At 41.8% G+C, this 19,711-nt stretch overlaps 1 protein-coding gene across 1 annotated transcript in view; it reads right to left on the bottom strand.

Annotated features, from left to right (window-relative positions):
- The window catches only part of LOC146788643 (putative cation-transporting ATPase 13A4), a 383,399-nt gene that overhangs the window by 161,900 nt on the left and 201,788 nt on the right, over nucleotides 1-19,711 (bottom strand). Inside the window, 5 exon segments of the mRNA XM_085635852.1 lie at nucleotides 855-972; nucleotides 5,920-6,076; nucleotides 14,364-14,447; nucleotides 16,078-16,228; nucleotides 19,598-19,659. Coding sequence (XP_085491978.1) covers nucleotides 855-972; nucleotides 5,920-6,076; nucleotides 14,364-14,447; nucleotides 16,078-16,228; nucleotides 19,598-19,659 — 572 coding nt within the window.

Here is a 19,711-nt window from a genome sequence, read left to right as displayed (position 1 = left end):
AAAAATATTCCAAATGTAATTTTGTTTCCAAGTGTTGGGGAAAGTGTAGGAGAGAATGAGGTAAAGGGGTAGGGCAGGGACAGTGGTAGGGATAGCAGGAGTGGCCTGATTATCAGGACAGACACATGTGATGCTTAACCTTTCATTTGCCTTTTCCGTGTCAGAGGGCTTTTCAGCATTGATAACAAAAACTAAAGACAAGGGTGTTGCTGAATAAGAGTTTTGCACAGCATGGACTATTCTACAAAACCTCTCTACCACATTCATCTAGGTAAACAAACTACTAACACCTTATTCTTCCTCATCATCACAAGGGCAAAGAGAAATTTACAGTGGTGCTTGTGTAGGGGGAGTAGTATGTGTTTGGGGATTAGTTGGCTGACACACCCTGCCTAGTCTGCTTTGGGTTAATCTGTCTGCCCAAGTTCAGGCTGAAGCCTGGGTTCTGAGTGGCTGGACAGATAGGGTCCTTGTTGTGGAGAACCTGGGATGATGGCGACTGAGGGCTGGTTCTTGGGGAAACGGTGACCTGGGATGTGGTGATTTGGGAGATGTGCTGATCGGTTGCTGTTAAAAAATATAACATAATAATTTTCTTTTATGTTCTGGGAGATATCACAATTGAATTTTGCACTTTCTTTATCACAAAAAATCCACTTAATTTGGAGGATTTTCTATTTACAATTTTTGAAGAAAAGTCTTGCGAAGTCTGCAAAGCTGGTGAAGGTTAAAAACAAACTGCATTCTGTATTTTTGATCCATGAAGAAGGCTGATTTAGGAACAGTAATAGAATATATTTCCATGTAAGTGACACTTTTAATCATCAGATTGGAGTTGCAGACCTCTGGCTTACCTTGTGAAAGTGTCCACACCAACATTTGTCTTTGTAGCCAGTGTTTTATATGCCAGCCCGATGACCCGGAACCCTTGCAAAGAGTAATGTCCAAGCTCACTTAAGAAATTTGAAGGCACTGTTAGGGAAAAGAAAAACAAGATTCTAATCACTAGTGTATACCACTGCATTATAGTTACATACTGTGTTCTTTTAAGCAATATAGTAAGCAATATATTTGTCAAGAACAACTCTTCACGAAAAAAGGCAAAAGGCAGGCACACTGTTGTATAACTGACTTAATTCTCCAGAGCTTATCAGTGTTGTAATAGTTCATGGTTGTTAAACTATTTCGTAGCTAAAGTTGTTTGATAAGCAATTTTTGTAATGAAAAGTAATATTCCATGTTTTCCTAGTAAGAGCAAGAAAGCACTGCATTTCTGTAAAATCTGAATTTTCCTGTGTTCAGACTAAGGGCCGTATAAGGATCTTGGGGGACAGGGATACTCCATCACAAACGTGATGGCTATCCCGTTTGTCGTATAATAATTCTGTTATACCCTATGGAGCTTGTATTATGGAGGATGGAATATACATTATGTTTGTGATGGAGTATCCTTTCCGCCAGATGGTAATCAGGTCCTAAGTCCGTCCTAAACCTAGGCGACCAAACACCTTCAGGGAGGTATAAGCAAATATGCATGAATATATATACGTTTGTGGCGGGAAAAGACAAAATCTGTGTAGAAAAAATTCAAAAATCTACGGAAACAATACACTTAATTTAATGCTAATATAGGTAATACTACATCAAACTACAATTCCAGTATTTATTAATAAATAGCTAAAAAAATTCTCTCTTCCTCGGTCACTTGAATTGGGCCTTCATGTCGGTACCTGTATCGTCTTCACACACATCTCTTGTCACATTGTCTTGCACTTTTTTTTAAGTCCCAGTGTACTGTCTGAATGATTTTTAGTGATGCTGTTGTTCAGAAGTATTGCGTGTAGTAGAATGTGCTGAACATGTCTTTGGAGAGGTCAGGTGTGCTTTGCTCCATCGTTCTCTTGTTTCTAATGGTAAAAACCAGGCAGATCCTTCCTAAATCAATTTCAAAAACATAGAGAGCCTCCCAAAATTATTGCACAACAAAAAAAATTCTTCAAAAATTAAATTTGCTTTCATATTTTAGGAGTAGATTGTTTCTGTCCCTCTCTACTTGATCCTTCTTTTACTTAGCTGCACCATTTGTTCCAAAATATGTGCTTTGCACACAATGTACAATGTCCCACCTCAATCTACTAAGCTCTTTAATTACTCTTGAACACTGTCTGTGACCAGGTCCTTGAGAGAGTGGACATGAATCACAAGAAGAAGAAAAAGAAGGACAGCAAAGATCATATTTCTTTGTGGGGCAGGTCCCAACACCTTTTCTCCATCATAGTCTTCAGTGATTCCTGGCCTGAGGATAGCTGTTGTCATCCATCTTACCTCCAATTTGAATGCTCCTCAATAGACAAGGGCTAGGACTCTTCTTCCTGATGACAATAGCTCACCCAATCGAAATGAAGAATTTCTAGAGAAATGAGTAATTCCCAGTCCCCTTCCCAAAGTATTTCCTCATTTTTCCTGGGCTTCATTACAATGCTTTCAGTTGCCTTCAGCAGCCAAAACCTTCAAGGAAAAGTAAATATTGAGAGCCTAAAAGATATGGAATAAACCTGCACGCCAACTGTGCCCTATTGGAAGAACAGTTGTGTTACATTATAGGCAGTATAGCTCAATTTGGTAACGTGGTAGCGGATACAGTTTAACATGGATAGTTCAGGAACATCTTAAGGATGTTGGGGGCCCTTAGCCAAACACATTTTGGGGGCCCCTGTTTGGATTTATGATCCAATGTCAGCTCTTTCATACCCTCTTTGACCAGGTCACTTGGAGGCACACTCATCCAAATTCTAAATGTATTTACTTGTAATATTCAAGGATAGTGACATGTGTTTTCAATATTGAAATACAGCTGCAGCTCACTAATATTACTGCAAATAATCTCAAAGACACCCTCCCATTTGTCATATGTGAGGTCTTCACGTTAGATCACGACGAAAACAAAAATATTACTGACAGCGATGGAGCACAGCCGGATACAAGAAGTGGATTGGGCCTGGTCAGCTCTTACCTTACTACTTAGAAGAATTTTCAAAGAAAATGTTCTGAGAAGGTAAGGTTCAGTGGGGCAAGACTCCAGGTGATGTCCAAGGAAGAAATGTTGCCATCTGAAAGCCTCTGGACTAAGTCCCGGTTAGGATTTCTACATTGAGACTTAGGGCCTGATTTTGAGTTTGGTGGTGCAAAGAGGGACAGCACGCTACCTCCCCACTCTGCCAAACCTCACCACTGTCCCCCGTCGGATAACAAGTTGTAATCTGGGCAGGTGGTCATGTGGCCACTGGCAAACAGCACTGCCTTCCAAAAGCTTGTAGGAGAGCCTTAGAAAGGACAGTCACAGCACTTTCCAGCAAGGCAGGGACTTTAAAGTCCATGCTGTGCTGGAAGTGGGGGTGCAGAAAGACAGGGGGCGCACCATGTGCAACCATGCATGCACTTCCCTTGCACCGAAGCACCAGGGAGCCCTGTAGGCCCCCTAAGTTTCCCCACCACCACCCTATGCGTGGCAGCCTCACCATGATGAAAATGGGGGCAGTGAGGAAACACATAATATGCTTGGTGGTCTATTCAGGACCCTATGAGCTCCTTCCACAGAAAAAAAGTTAACTGGTTGCCATCTAGGATCGAGCCACCAAGCCATTTCTCAAAAAACAACTCCCCCCCCCCCCCCCCCGGGGCTGTTCACATGCTCTCGCAAACCTATGCCGCGTGCAATGCTTCTGCGTGAGAGTACTTCAGAAATCAGACCACTTCCTGTGAGAAGTTTTTGCATCTCTTTGACTGATCGGTGCTTCATCGCTAAAGTCAATTCAATTCTTGCTACCCTTTGATTGAGCTTTTAGTCATGTGCTCTGAGCAGACATACCTCCAGCTCCATAGCATCAATTTAAGATTCAAGTGTAATCTCAACATCAAGAATAGCCTGCAATATAGCATCAAATTTACCTGAAGGTTCAGAAAGGGTTGATTCCATGTTTATGGTGGAGCCCTGTGATTGGCCCTCTTCAATGTTTGATGGGCCTGCTGCCTCCCTATGCCCCACACACTTGGGACCCCGTGGCTTCACCATCATAAGGCTTTTGTTTTGGTTGTTACTTGTATCTCACCATAAAAGACCCAGTTTGCATGTGCCCGCCTAGTGCCCGCAGTGTGGAGTACGTACATCAGTCTCTGATAAATCGTAACATTAATCTCAGATCCTTCACCCTGGGTATAAAAAGTATTCGCAGCCTGTGAGGGTTGATCTGCCCCTATTCCTCCAAGCACCATCTCTCAATGCAGAGGGAGGAAATGTCAAGTAATTTATGGGAGTTGTGGCAGGTTCTATTGGCCACTGTTTCTATCAATCTCTCTAGCAAGGAATGGCTCGAATTTTCTGGTGCCCAAGGGGCCGCAAGGCCTGTGCAACATGCGACGCCTTGAAAATGTCAAAGCAGGTAACACAGCATTATAGTCAGGCTTTGCACTAGGCCTCCCTTTCCCAACCATTGTCCAAACCTGCAGCCATTGTTAATAAAGTGACCTCCGTTACTCTGCTTCCCAAGGTTCTCGGGCCACTGCCTGAGGAGAGGCCCTACAAGGAAGTGGTTTCCTCCCTTTATGCAGCTTCCTCGCAATGCTCAATAGATCAGCTTCTGGAGCAGGGGTGAATTCTCTTCTGGAGTAGGGAGTGCATTATCTTCTGGAGTGTGGGTATATTCTCTTCTGGACCAGGGTAGAATTCTCTTCCGAAGCAGTAGTGTATTCTATTACAGAGCAGGGGTTAATTCTCTTCTGGAGTGGGGTGAATTCTGTTTTGGAGTGGGGTTGTATTCTCTTCTGGAGCAGGGAAGAATTATCTTCGGGAGCGGGGTGTGTCCATTCTGGAGCAGGGGTGAATTTTCTTCTAGAGCATGGGTGAAATCTTTTCTGGAGAGGAGTGTATTCTCTTCTGAAGCAAGGGGTGTATTCTCTTCTAGAGCATGGGCAAATTCTATCCCGAAGCAGTGATGAATTTTCTTCTGAGGCACCGGCAGTTTTATCTTCTAGAGCAGGGGTATGTTCTCTTTTGGAGCAGGGGTTATTTCTCTTCTAGAGCAGGGGGGACATCTTTTCTGGAGGGGCGTGTATTCTCTTCTGAAGCGAGGGGTGTATTCCCTTCTGGAGCAAGGATGAATTCTCTTCTGGAGCAGGGGTAAATTCTCTTTTAGAGCAGGGGTGAAATCTTTTCTGGAGTGTGGGTGTATTCTCTTCTGGACCAGGGTAGATTCTCTGCTGAAGCAGTGGTGTATTCTATTATGGAGCAGGGGTTAATTCTCTTCTGGAGTGGGGTGAATTCTGTTTTGGAGTGGGGCTGTATTCTCTTCTGGAGCAGGGAAGAATTCTCTTTGGGAGCGGGGTATGCTCTCTTCTGGAGCAGTGGTGATTTCTCTTCCAGAGCAGGGGGGAAATCTTTTCTGGAGGGGAGTGTATTCACTTCTGAAGCGAGGGGTGTATTCTCTTCTGGAGCATGGGTGAATTCTCTTCTGGAGCAGGGGAGAATTAACTTTTAGAGCAGAAGTGCAATCTTTTCTGAAGGGGTGTGTATTCTCTTCTGAAGCGAGGGGTGTATTCTCTTCTGGAGCATGGGTGAATTCTCTTCTGGAGCAGGAGTGAATTTTCTGCTGGGGCAGGGGCTGGATTCTCTTCTAGAGCAGGTGTGTGTTCTCTTCTGGAGTGGGGGGTGTATTCACGACCACCAATAGGGGGAATTCAGTTACTTTGTAGATATGGCTTCTCAGGGACAGAGTTCATATTCCCTCAATTCCTCTGCGTCAGTCAGTCTCACAAAGTGGCGACCATGTATTGTCCATATGTTTAAACCTGTGGATAAAAGTACATAACTTGTTATGCTTTTAGCATTTCTACAGACTGTGGCATCACAGAAACTCTATCTACCTGTCTGTGGCTGGCAAAACCTGATGACCATTTCTGGTGCTCCTTTCATAAAACCCATCAACTCATTCGATCCAATGACCTGGGTAATGACAGACATCCGCTGTAGACTGGAGGAGAATGGAAACTGTTGTATTACGATAACTCCATCAACTGGCACCTTTGATGAAAGCGTAAAACAATACAATGAAGCATTAATAAAAAGATCTAATGCAGATCTGGTTAATCTTCAGTCTAAAGCGAACTACAAGTGACATGAGTTCTTCTAGTGAAACACTTTTCATACAAATAGGTACAGCTTAGATTCTCCCTTTTATGCTGCATGTAGGAGGGTGGAGGGTGTTGTGGGATGCTTGCAGCTGTATACATTTATATCCATCTACAGTCTAGTGAAGGTGAATGAAAACAACAATGGTTCCTTTCACTAACATAAAGGGGCTTTTCACAATGTCGGTCGGAGTTGTGTCAGACCGCCACCTTCTCAGACACGGGACCGACTGACTTCAGGTCAGTAGTTCTGACTGCCTGATTACGATGCGACCGAACACTGTTCGCTCGCATACTCACTTTTCTCTATGGGAGCTTGTTTCACAGCTGTAAACTGGCCATAATACAGGCTCCTATAGAGAAACGGGGCCAGTGTAAAACCATGCACCCTGTTGACGGCACCCCATGGTGACTGTCACACAGTATAGGGTTTTACAGTGGGGTACCCTAGGTATCCCCTCAACTACCAACAGTAGGCCGCAGGGTGAAAGGGGTCCTGTTAGGGGTCCCTAAAGTCACTTTCCGACAGCCTTTCCTTGTGAGAAAGGCTGGCACGGAAAGGTTGTGGGAAATCAACACCGTAATCCAGACGGCAGAAACGCTGTCCATAGGGGATTACGGTACAGTTCCGATGGGCTGAAACACTCCTAGAGCTGGTCGGAATCTAGTCAGAATGACCGGTTGGTTTACGTTCTGACTGTCAACATTGTAATCTGTGTCGCTCAGAAAGCTTCCGACTAGCTGGTGGAGTTTCCCAACCAACATCATAATCGGCCCCAAAGTGTTATTTAGAGTACTTAAATGCCAGATACTCAGGTACTCAATGTTGCATATCAAATGTCACAGATACAAAACTTATGATGCAAAAAAACCAACTGTATAATAAATGATATAATTATGAATAAGGTGCATGATGTGCACTGATGAGTGAAAACAGAAACACTAATTAATGCAGTTTCACTTATAGATGAAAGTTTAGGTTTCACCAAAAAATTACAAGTGGAAATTTTACAATTGCACCAAGGCACTGGGCCAAACATTGTATATTAGTGCAAAAATAATCTATTTGATCAGAGCCGCTTGTCACGTTGACATTTCGACACATCGGCATTAGTCAAAGAGCCTTCATCAGGAACACAAGGATATAATTAGCATCTACAAAGCTGTGTAGCAAGGGTCCCTTTGAGTTCCTAAGTTTGCTTCCAATCAGAAAGACTGTACTCTGCAAAGGTAGCGTCTCAGATTTATTGTTGGAGAGTACACTCAGCAAAGTCAAACCACAAGATGTTCAAGTACTTGCAATCAGTCTGGTACAGACTGCATCAGCCACTCCAATTGTGCACTCAGTGAGGCTAATCCGGTGAACAATGAAGTTCCCGTGACCAATACTGCTTTATTAACTTTAGCATGAGGCTACATTGCCTCACTCCCTCTTTTCACTTTTTATATACGCCTTTTTATTTGCATTTTAATAAAAAACAAGTAAAAAAACGCAACCATGCACTGTCTTCTTCTTCAATGCCCTTATCATCGCAGCACCCAACATCCCCATCACTGACCCCTTCCTCTCCAACCCTTCACAATTTAAATAAATTATTGACGTGTTCATACCAGTTGGTGCCCCCTCGAGAATGGAGGGGGCAAGGTCACTACAAATATTGCCCCTATAGCCATTCCAATGTCCCCGGATTTTTGCCCATATTTGGGGGCAGCCCAGGCCTTCATGCACCAATCCATGGCATTTAATCTTCTCTTATTTTTAACTCTCTAAGTCTGATTATTAAAGATTATTCCAAACTTTGTTAAATGATTTTATGATAAATGTGTCACACAGTGTGGTATAAAGCCCTTTTAGCTACTTTTAATCTATCAGATTGCATTCAATTGGACAAGCAATGTAACACGTAATTATGATCCGTCCTGTAACATTTATTTTGACAACACTGATAAAACATTTAAATGCTTAAAAGAGATGACTAAATACTACAAATATATTCATGTAAGCATGATTATTATATATGAGCATCATTAATACACATGTCATTCTCTAAAGGGGCATTAAAAGAAGGGAAAACAGACTCTAGAGGAGTATATTTACAACAGCATGGGGAACAAGCAGAGGTGTGCAATAACAACAAAGTAGACAGTAAATAACATAGCACTGAAAAGGAGCTAGCAAAGGGTGGATAAAGGTTAATTTAATTGGGGCAGAGGGTTGCTTCTGCTGACAACAGACCAGGATCATGTACAGAGTCAGATCTATAGCATAAATAGGGTAAGAATATGCAGCATGATGCCTAAGGAAGGATACTCTGGAGAAAACATGGAAAAATAAAAAAGGAAACACAGTTCTTATTTCCAAAATCTCCTCATTTGGATTTTGGGTCTGCCCACAGGACCTCACATAATGGTAATCTCATCACCATTAGGGAAATATTGGAGATAATTCTACTGCAATTAAATTCAGTGAAAATCCTCTATACAAAATGCCAGTTCAGGTAGTTGCATGATGATAGCAAATTTGACTTGATAATGAAAGTTATTTTTAGGCTTAAAGGTAATTTATAGTTCATTCAAGAGGAAGCACTTTCAAACTTATAATTTTCTCAGTATGTTTCAAATGGGGTAACTGCAGGATTGGTGCAGGTAAACGTTCACCCAGAGCTGCTTAATAACAGTAGCAGAGCTTTTGTAGTATAGCTTATAGGTCCATTGTCGACATTTGCTAAGTTAGCATAAGCTTCGCTGCCATGAGCCTGCTTTTGCACACGACACTGCATGCATATATTTTGCAAGACTTTCTTTGTGCCCCTTTCACATGAGAACTGACTACCTTGCACGTTCTCTGCTGTACTCTGAGGTTTAGTCTGCACACGGTGTTCAAGGTCGAACAGCAACGCCCCCTGTTATTCCGTTCTGGTCAGTCCCTCGCACCTAGACATAACATGCTACACACAGCTGCACTACCGGAAATCGTGTACTTTAATATTGCAAGCACAACATTTTCACACACACTTGGAGAGACACCTTTCCGAAGAGAAGAGCTGTCCTGATCCTGCAATGTGAATACTGCATCTAGGCCTTGAGGTATAGGGGTCTGCTGACAAAGCCCAGAGGTCGTCTTTTAGATAATAAACTATCTCTTATGACGGGGAAGGTTGTTAGGTTGTTCAATCCTTTTCCACTGTTTTTTATAACATGATATCCCCGTTTGTATTCTATGGTATTGTAACAAAGCTGACTATATTGTGTTTATGCATTTTGCTGCTAGTATTGGCTCGTGTACTGCACCATAGAGCGTGTTAGTTGAAATAAACATTTTAAACTGTGCTGTGTCTTTGATTACTCGAATTGTGGACAAGTATGAGTGAGTGAGTGAAAGAGTGTCTGGCTCCCGCGAAGAGAGTGATGTGTTCTGGGTTGTCTAATCATTGGTAGCTTTGCTGTAGATGGATAATGAATGAGAGACTATAGCTAGTCGGTTTGGGATTTTGGGTACTAAGGTGGTAGGTTGGTACACCCCTATTCACTGAGGTCCTGTTTTCCTGTGCATAGTTCTGTATATGTGCAGAATCTATGCAACACTTTTTAAGGCACTGACTCATTCAGTCCAGAACTGCTGCACCTGGGACTTCAATGCACAACATTGTGGTTCTGAGAAGAACAAGGCGTAAATGTAATCTGACATGCTAAGTGATATCACCCTGTGCAATAGTAGAATTTTTTATTTTGATTTTCACCAAGATACTCTCGCTCCAGGGGCTCAATGCTAAAACAGTGTGTTGAGCAGACCACATCAACAGGATGCCGCACTAGCTGAAGCAACATCACCATGGTCTCTCGTAATGGCAGGTAGTCCTCCTATGGAAGAGGAAAGGTGAAGTCCTCCATGTTCCTTGTAGGCAGATGGGAAGCTCGCAAAAGTCTAGACCTATTGTGCAGGAGCAGAGTCATATTGAGATGTGAGTCAAAATGCTGCATGAGTCTCATTGCAGATGAAGCTTGATGCAAGGTGCTTGAATTGCCTGTGCGCCATTTTTCCAAGTTACTTTTATGGAGGTTTATTTTGGTTGTGGATAGCTATATTTCTTAGGCAAAACCATCAGGAGTGTTTACATCACAGCCTAAATATTGGTAGTCACTACGTACATCAGGAGTACATTTCCATTGCAACTTAAGATTTATAATTATATATATATATGTATACATAGAGAATAAAGTCTCTAAAAGTAGCTATTTGTAAACTTACGCCTTTCTACTAGGTGCCTGTCTTATGCACAACCCAGCTCCGAAGTATCTCTGTTCTCAAAAAAGGAGCACATTGCAGGAAAACAATCAATGCCACAGGAGTTTCTTCGTGTGAGCTCCCTGTTGGTTTCTAGTTACTTTTCTTCCAAACTATGATACGATTTCAGGGACACTCGGACATCACACTCCATGACACATACCAAAATGCAGTTTTCCTGAGTGCACCTGGTCGCTGGGGGTGCAGAAACTGGCACAACCACTGATGCCTCAACATTAACACTTGTTTCTTCCATGTGCAGAGAAAAGTCTGCTCTCGGGCCCAAGCATTTCATTAGCTTTATTCTATATATATATTCACTGAAAAGAAAAAAGCTTACAAGGACGTTATAGGGTCAGATTTCATTCATACAAAACCAGTAAAAAATGGCAGTTATAGTTACCTGAGCTAACTATAACTTATGACCCACTCTGCACTGCTTATGACCTCACATATTACATCACTCATGACCTGGTCACTGACCTCACTCATAAATTGTAAATTGATACTTGTATAGTGCACTACTCACCCGCAAGGGTCTCAAGGCGCTTGTACGAATACCACTGTGGAACCCATCCTGGCTTTCCCTGTGAGGCGTCCACTCCTGGGCACCCCCAAGGTGGAGGCCAGGCATCCTTTGCATTGTGGGGGCCTTTGTGGAGATTAAGCAAGCTATTGCCCAGAGTTGCAGAGTGGGACTCCATGATTGGAATGGCACCGAGGCGAGAATTATCAGGTCCGTGGAATTTTGAGCCCAAGAAGACCCGCAGAGGCGAGGAATTGAACCCTGGTCCCGGGCTAGACCTCTGCATCAGGGTCTGCCACTCTAATCATTGAGCCACACTTCTCCACATTGAGCCACACTTCTCCATGACATCACTGATGACATTTCAGATTACATCACTGATTATATCACTGATGACCATCCAGTAAGTGTAAGCATTTTGTAAGAGTTTATGACTGTTAAACATCTAAAATAAGATACTACAAAACTTAAAGCAGTATACTAGGTTTCTACAGATGAGTGATACTACTTTTAATAATTTAATTTATATCATGAGTGGCTGTGTGACTGTATTATCCTTGTGTGTATGGGTGTGTGAGTGGCTGTTCAGGTATATATGTGGTTGTCTAAGTAGCTGTGTGGGTGAGTGAGATGCTGTGTGATTGGCTGTATTGGTGAGTGAGTGGGTGTGTAGTGACTGTATGGGTGAGGGAGCGGATGTCTGAATGGACATATGAGTAAGTGACTAGGTGTGTAAGTGGCTGTATCGGTGAGTGAGTGGCTGATGTGTAGGTGTTCTGTTAAATGATGTGTTTGAATGACTATTGGACAGTGAGCGTTTGTGTGAATGGCTGTATGGGTGAGTACAGGAATGTGTGAGGGCTTGTATGGCTGTGTGAATGGGTATGTAAGTGGTTTTGTGAGTGAATGTATGAGGGCTTCTATGGGGGAGTGAGTGGCTGTGTTGAGAGTCTGATTGGGTGAGTGAGTGGGTGTGTCACTTTGTAGGTAAATAAGTGGAGGTGTGAGTAGCTGCATGGGTGAGTGGTTTGTTATCTGGCTAGCTGTGTGGGTCAGTAACTGGTTGTATGAGTGGCTATATGGGTGAGTGAATGGTTGTGTGAGTGGGTGAACGAGTGAGTGAGTAGGTTTGTGAGGTAGGTTTGTGAGTACTGGTATAGGTTTGTGAATGAGTGATTGTATGGATGTGTAAGTGGCCATACAAGAGGTTGTATGGGGGTAGGTATGTGAGTGGTTCTATGGATGATGTCATCAGTGATTCCATGAGTGATGACATTTGAGTTGTCATGAGTGATGTCACTGACCATGTCATTGCAGGAGCGTAAGTTACAGTTAGCTCATGTAACTATAACTTCCTAATTTTACTGGTTTTGTATGAGTGAAATCTGGTCCAACTATTGCGTGCCTGTAACCTTTGTTTTTTTGTGAATTTCTAAGGTTTTTCAAAAGTTAATTCATAACTATAACGTCCCTGTAACCTTTGTTTTCTTCAGTGAATTTATATGGTTTTTTAACTAGTTAGCAAGTCTGCAGAGTGGTGGTAAAGGGGGATGGACCTCCAACCGGGTTTTAGGAATCCTGTTGTGTGGGACTTACAGGAGGTACGAGGAAGGCTTCTTGGTCACCAGGGTCCCTCATGAAGTATAGTGGACTTAATCTCCCAACCAGTAGTGCAACATAAGCCACTTTTGCAGAGTTATGGAGAAAGGGGGCATGGCCTCCAAAGATTTCTTAGCAATCCTGCGGTGTGGGACTTATTGGAGATAACAGGAGGGGTAGCTGGCCTTCAAGAATGTACTTGGTGGTCAACTAGACCTCCTGTTACTTTCAGGAAGTACCACACAGCAGTATTGCTGAGTCATGGTAGATGGCCACACTTCCTTTATACCCACTCTGAAAACACACCTCCTAGTGCACTACAAGTAGATGCATGAAGTTCTTTTGGCTCTTGAGGGTCTTTGGGGGCCAACTACCCCTCCTGTCACCTCTGGTAGGACCTACACAGCTGAATTGCTGAGAGGTTGTCAGAAGCCACGCCCCCTTTCTCACCACTCTGCAACCGCACCTCCTGGTGCACTACTGGTAGGGGGAAGTAGTCCACTGTACTCCTGAGACACCAAGGAGTAAAGTGGAATTTTATTTCCCAACCAGAAGCCCACCATGAGGTATCTATGCAGAGTGGTGGGAAAGAGGGCATGGCCTCCAAGTCCTCTCAGCAATCTTGCTGTTTAGGACCTACTGGAGGTAACAAGAGAGTTTGTTGGCCCCCAGAGACCCGTAGCATTCAAGGGGATTTCATTCCCCAACCACATCTGTGCCAGGAGGCTCATTTGCAGAATGGTGGTGAAGGGGCCCTGATCTCCAGCAACTTGCCAGAAGTTTATGTTAATAAATATTTTTTTTAGGTAAGGGGGCTGCGTAACTGATGACACACAGATTGTGGTATCACCAGCCAGTAACCTGAATGACACAGCTTCCAGAATCCATGGATTATTGCTGACTGGAAAATGGATGTTACAAAATGTTCTCATTTTTAACACAGAAAAAATGGAGGTACTACTAATTGGTAGGAACACTGACTTCTGGTCTCCCAACTGGTGGCTGCAGAATTTTGGAACACCTTCCACTCCTGTTTCCAAGGCCAAGAACTTAGGAGTTGTCTTTGATAGTAATTTGTCCTTTGAGAGGCATTTTAACACTCTTACCTCAACTTCCTTCTATAAGCTTAAGACTCTAAGGAAATTACTTCCTTTTATTTCCCAAGAGCTGGTGAAAACGGTAGTCTCATTCCTATTTTGTTTCAGTGGGCTTGGGCCTGCCCAGGCCAAGGGCATTGGTAAGGGCTAATTAACACATGCAGATCTCCTTACCGCCCATTCTTTTCCCAGGAACTAAGTAAGGTGTTATTGTGTGGATAGCCCTTTGCTCCTCCTGCTTCCAGCAGAATAATTAGCTTGACCTAGAAGGGGGAGGATAAAGGCCTTCACTCTGAATATGGATGAGACCGTGAAATATGATTTTTTTCAAGTGCAATAAGGAGTACAGCTATCACGACAGTGAGAACAGATCTGCTCTTTATGCCCATGTTTCCCTTAACATTCATACCTGACTGGAATCTCTAGTCTTAGTAATATGGCACTGGTTTGCAATGGTACAGATATTACCCATAAGGTATAATGCAGTGGTCACACAGCCTTTCAGTAAGCACTGCAGACCTACACTGTCAATGTTCACTCACAATATAAGGCCTACACCGTTGTATAATCCAACCACTGAAAGTGAACAAAAATCAGTAGCCACTGCCAAGCCATTCTGATTGGCTGAGGGTGCTAAAAGGAGCAAAATCCATATTTGGTAAAAGCAGAATACCTTTCCAGCTCTGGGTCCTGGTTTGATCACCATGCTTGAAGATTGATCGTCCTTGTGTTTATCGGAGATGCAGTTCTGAATTGTCTAGGAAAAATAAAAGAGACTCAGCAATGTACAGGCTATACAAGTGCAGCAAAACGTCTTTGAAAAGGAAGATATTTGGTTCTAGAAATGTAGTCATAGAACAGCTATGCTATCTAACTTCCCAAGCCAAGCAAATAAGTGGCGAGTTCATACACATTCCCAGACAAGCTGATCAATCGTAAGCAGGGAAGATGGAAAATGTGACAAAATTATGTGGTAAGAAAAGGCAAAATATGGTAACCGATGAATATTTAAAAAAACACCTAACAATGTTTCAGCTCAGGTGTTCCCTTATTAGTACCTTTTCCTTGAAAACAATATAAAACAACTTAAAACATATGAAATTAAAACACTGCTACGGAAACTTTGACTTTGTTCTTTTGCTGATATATACACCTGACTATTGCACACTAGGAAAGCAGTTCCAAGCTGGTGAAGATGGTAAAACTATCAAGATTCCCAATTTTTAAAAACATACTGTGATTTAAGGCAGGCCTGGGTGTAGTTCGCGGAGTTTTGCTACGCGGAAGTCCGCGAAGTTACAAAAAAACTCTGTGAAGTTCCACGAGTGGCGGAGTGCAGTGCGAACAGCAGTTTGTGATGGATTCCTGCCGCTCCGGTAGAAATTGTACCCGAGCAGCAGCTGGCGCTCCCAACTTAATGTTTGCGATTGCAAACTTACCATTCGCAATCGCGAGCGGCGACAAACCCCTGCTGCACATCGCGAAGCAGGGTTCTCTGCACTCCGCGAGCTCCACGGAGTGCGCAGTGCATAAAACTCTGCAAACGGGCAAAGTTCACCGCCCAGGCCTAATGTAAGGTTGTTAATTGTCATTGCTTGTATCACATTGAGTTTGTTTTGCTGTTCCCAAAAAGTGAGTCCTAGATTACCTGGCATATTTGTGTTAGGGGTATTTGAATGTATATATAGTGCAAGCGGTCAGTGGCACTTCAATGTGTGCAACTATCAACAAAGAAAAACAGCAAATTTATGCCAACATTTGGCACTGCACAAAGTATTAATGACAAATTACAAAACTGCCAACAGCTTTTATCACTGACAAGTGTCCTTCCCTCAATGGGCTTGATGATTTGTCGACTTGCTTACAATCCTCCGGTTTTAGGTCTAGGCGCACCAACGCAGTTTTATTGCAATATATCCATATCTCAAATCTTCACAGAGAAAATGATTTCCTTATGGATATGCCTCATCCCTTATTGAACCTTGGGGAAGAGGAAGATTCCCCTTTCTAACATAAAGGGACCTTCATACCAACATTTGTTGTGCAAGGCCGCCACATACCACTTTTCTACCTCTTTCCACTTCTTTTCCTGCAACTACTCAATTAGTGAGGTATGCTAAAGAAGACTAGGGTCCATCTGAATATAGGCATGTTTGAGCTGAATTTCTGAATTTGTATAGCACTTTTATAAATTGTAGTACACTTATTTTTTTATTTGTACCTTATACCTGCTGTATATATGCAATACGATTTATCCTTACTCAATTGGTTGCCTTCATGAGGTACATAAAAATCACAGAAACACTGCACAACTATTTGCCATAGTTAGATGTATGATCATGCCATTACCAAATATTTCTAACCAATATTTAATTACTCTGCATTACCCAATTGGTTCCTTCAAACATCGTCAGGTCCAGTGGATCTCCCTGCAGTTTACCATCCAGAAAGTTGAGTGAGTGGCAGCTGGCCAGGGCAGCTAATAGTGGGCTCCAAGGTAATGCATCCACACGAGTGAACCGGTGAACAGTCTGAAAACTGAGACAAAAAAGAAGCCAGAGGCATGAGAATTAACAACTTTGCATCCATTGCAAAAAAACCTTGCAACAAAGACCAAACATGCACTTGAAAATCTTGCTAATTAAAACATCTGGCCAGTGATCTAAAGGCTAGTCTGTTAGAAGTGAAACCAAATGCCAAAGCAATCTTTGATAATCTTTTTTTTTTTTTAAAGTCTTGTATCCAAATACTATAATGAGATCAATAGTTTATCAGAGTTTTTTAACGCTCCTATTGAAAATCAAAGCTATACCAGTTTCAGGGCTCTCCAAGAGCACCTGACATTTTAAAGTCATAGTCACCTTGATCGAACAATTAGTAAATGTTTGTTGGATGGGATATTTCACCTCCAAATGTAATATATTCTCCATAGTATTAATACATTAAACTTTTTAAAATAGAATAATAAACCAGCCTCTAAACTAAATCAGTTACTCTATTCATATAAATATCAATATTTCCTATAATGTATCTGAGAATAATAGTTATGCTTTCCTTTTCCAACATATGCTAAAAAAAAGTCTAATGGAATGAAGATATGTTCTTACAAAATATGCGAAATCTTAAATATCTTAATAGTAATCATTTTCTTAAATTTCGGAGATAAAATTTTAGACACATCTCTGCCAGTCTAACAACAAAGTATATATTACTATAGTTACAATGACCATGTTAGTTATTTTACATGATGGCAAAAGTAAAACCATTGTGTGTCAATGAATAATATTGGTTAAGTACCTATTTATAATTCCTTTTTTTGAAATTGCTTTGAATAGACATCAGGGTCTCTCATTGTCATGGTATGACAAGTACAAGTAATTTTCATGGATGAATCTGAGATTGCTTTCCCTTCAAGATAAGATACGTTCCAGAGCATGTTCTTTTTGGAAGCAGTGCAGAATTAATTAATGATTACACTTGAATTTATTTAATAATAGTGTATAGTTTATTTCAATTTGTCTGACTCCCTTACCCCCTTGTTGCATTTTTATTAATTACAATACTGCTTCTCCTTCTTAGGCTCACAAGTGTGTCAAAAACTGAAATTACTCTATTTACTAAATATGACTTGAAAGCAGGAAACTAATCCACATTGACACTACAAAACAAGAACAATTGTTTGTTTTGGAAATTAGTGATCTTGCAAACCAATGTTGTGAAAAGTAATATTCTGCAAAGAAACATAACTCCATTAAGATGAACGAGGAGTTTAAAATTCTTGCATATTTAAATTGTGATTAATAGTTGGCAACAATATTTGAAAATGTAAATCATAGGAACATCTACCATTGTGCCTTATCCAGTCATGCATCCTGTACAGTCTTTGCAGATTCTCTGGCGTGTGTCTCTGTTAAATGTCCCTTTAGTGATGGTTTTACTTGAAGGTGCTGTTTTCATTTCCTGGCTGATAAGTTTTGCCTTCTTTAGAAACCCAGGGCTTCATTCACAACATTTTGGTGCAGGGCAGAACAGCAAGGCTTCTTGCCGCACTGCCCTGCATCAAACGAAAAGGGCAGGAATGTGCTGTATCCATGATACATGGCACATTCCTGTCCTGTTTTACCAGGCTGGGGCACAAATGGCTGCCTTGCGCCAATGCAAGCACCCTTGCGCCAAGGTATCAGGGTCTCCGTGTTGTAGGAATGATTGTTTGTGTGCTGGAAGGGACAAAAAATTGAGATCTTTTCCTCTCTCTATGTGGGCTGCAGAATGCGTCACAGATAGACAGAGGAGAAACCAAGGAGAAATAGTTATTTTTCCTTGTTAATCTGTCCCTAAGGAGGTAAGTGAGGCATTTTGACACACTCCCAGATCTACGATCTGTTGTAAATCTGGGAATGAGTAAAAATCCATGGGCATTGCGTGGGAACACCCACTGCAACGCCCATGATTTGCCACCATGAGGAAGTGAGGCAAAGCAGCGAATTGCGCAGCATTACTTTACAGCATATCTATGAAGCTATGAAAAGTCACACAGAGTGGCTTTGTGTTGCCTCATAGATATGGGTAAAGTGATGCTCCAGCGATGCATAGGGCTAGTAAATAAGTGCCACATTTTGAGTTTTGTTTGAAAAGTCCTCTTGAAGATCTTTTCTTCCATGAGGCACTCTACAGCAATAGAAAATGCAGCATATTGTTGGGTAAGTGGGAGGGGGACACTCTATAGACAGCTAGGTTTGATTTACCATGACATGCTAAGCTTATACTTTGAGAAATTAAAGAAACAGAGAACACTATACAAGATAAAGTGGGAGGTAAAAGCAGTTCTGCTGTTGAGAAACAGGGACAGCTGCTAAGCCCCTTAGTACATGCTTCAAGGACATGTTCTAAGTACAGTGAAGAAATGCTTTCTAGATAGACCCTACAGGCACAAATGGGCATTGGACTGTAATGGACAGCCAGCATTGCCTGCTGGAGAACATTATCCCTTGAAATGTGTGTACTGGAAGTGGAAAAGGTCCTACAACATGACGAAAACTGATCACTGGTTAAATATTCCCTGTTTACCAGCTGTGTACATTGTAAAATATGTGAACCTGTGCAAGCATTACTGAGCCCACTGCAACTTTCACTGGACCAAGATCAATAGACTGAACTAACAGAAATGAAATGCCTTTGGCTATCAATTGTGCTTGATTTTTGACTCATTATAATATAAAACCCTACTTTGTAGATTTTGGAAGCCTAAGGGGACCCTGGAGTATCCCTCCCAACATCGTAACAAATAATTTAGTATGTCAACATTGTTTTATTTGTTCTGAAACAAACTTAACTTTACAGCTTTTTCACAGAATTTGGTTTAGGAACATATTAGGATTCAACATTTAAAAAAACTTTAAATACTCATTGCATATCTACATCTTAGAGATAATTATGTGCCTGTATAGGCTTGAAAGGACAACAACAGCACACTGGGTGTGCTTTTGACCCTGTATGTATTGTACAAACAACATGGCTGTGACACTGTGAGTTAATATCATAGTAGAGAACCAGATGGCTCAATGGTGGTGGGGGTAGTAGGTATATGTACAAAGAGGCTGAATTAGGAAACTGTTGCAAATCTATGACTTTGTAAGGGGATAGAGATATATAGGGGGCTAACACGGAGCTGTTTTACAAGTGAGGATTGCTCAATATTAGATTGTTTAGGATGGATGTGGCATTCTGGACAACTTTTCTTTATCAGCCTGAACTTTGTATTGTACCTGAAAGCATGATGGGAGGTGGCAATACTGCCTTTAACTTTGTACATTGATAACACATATTCAGTTCTCATTGCCATTATCTGCATTGAAAAATATGTACCATTTGAATACAGGTGTCAACATAATTATTTTCCAGTCATACCTTTGCCCCTTTGATGGAATTAGCCCCCAGAGGTCCATGCCTTCTTCCGTTAGGGTGCCAGTCTAGGTTTAAATAGACATCAGCACATGAAAAACAGTAACAACTCATTATAAG

Source organism: Triturus cristatus, chromosome 11 (genome assembly GCF_964204655.1).
Source record: "Triturus cristatus chromosome 11, aTriCri1.1, whole genome shotgun sequence".
Taxonomy (NCBI): Eukaryota; Metazoa; Chordata; class Amphibia; order Caudata; family Salamandridae; genus Triturus; species Triturus cristatus.
Note: the sequence above shows the minus strand (reverse complement) of the source record. Positions and strands in the feature narration are given on the sequence as shown.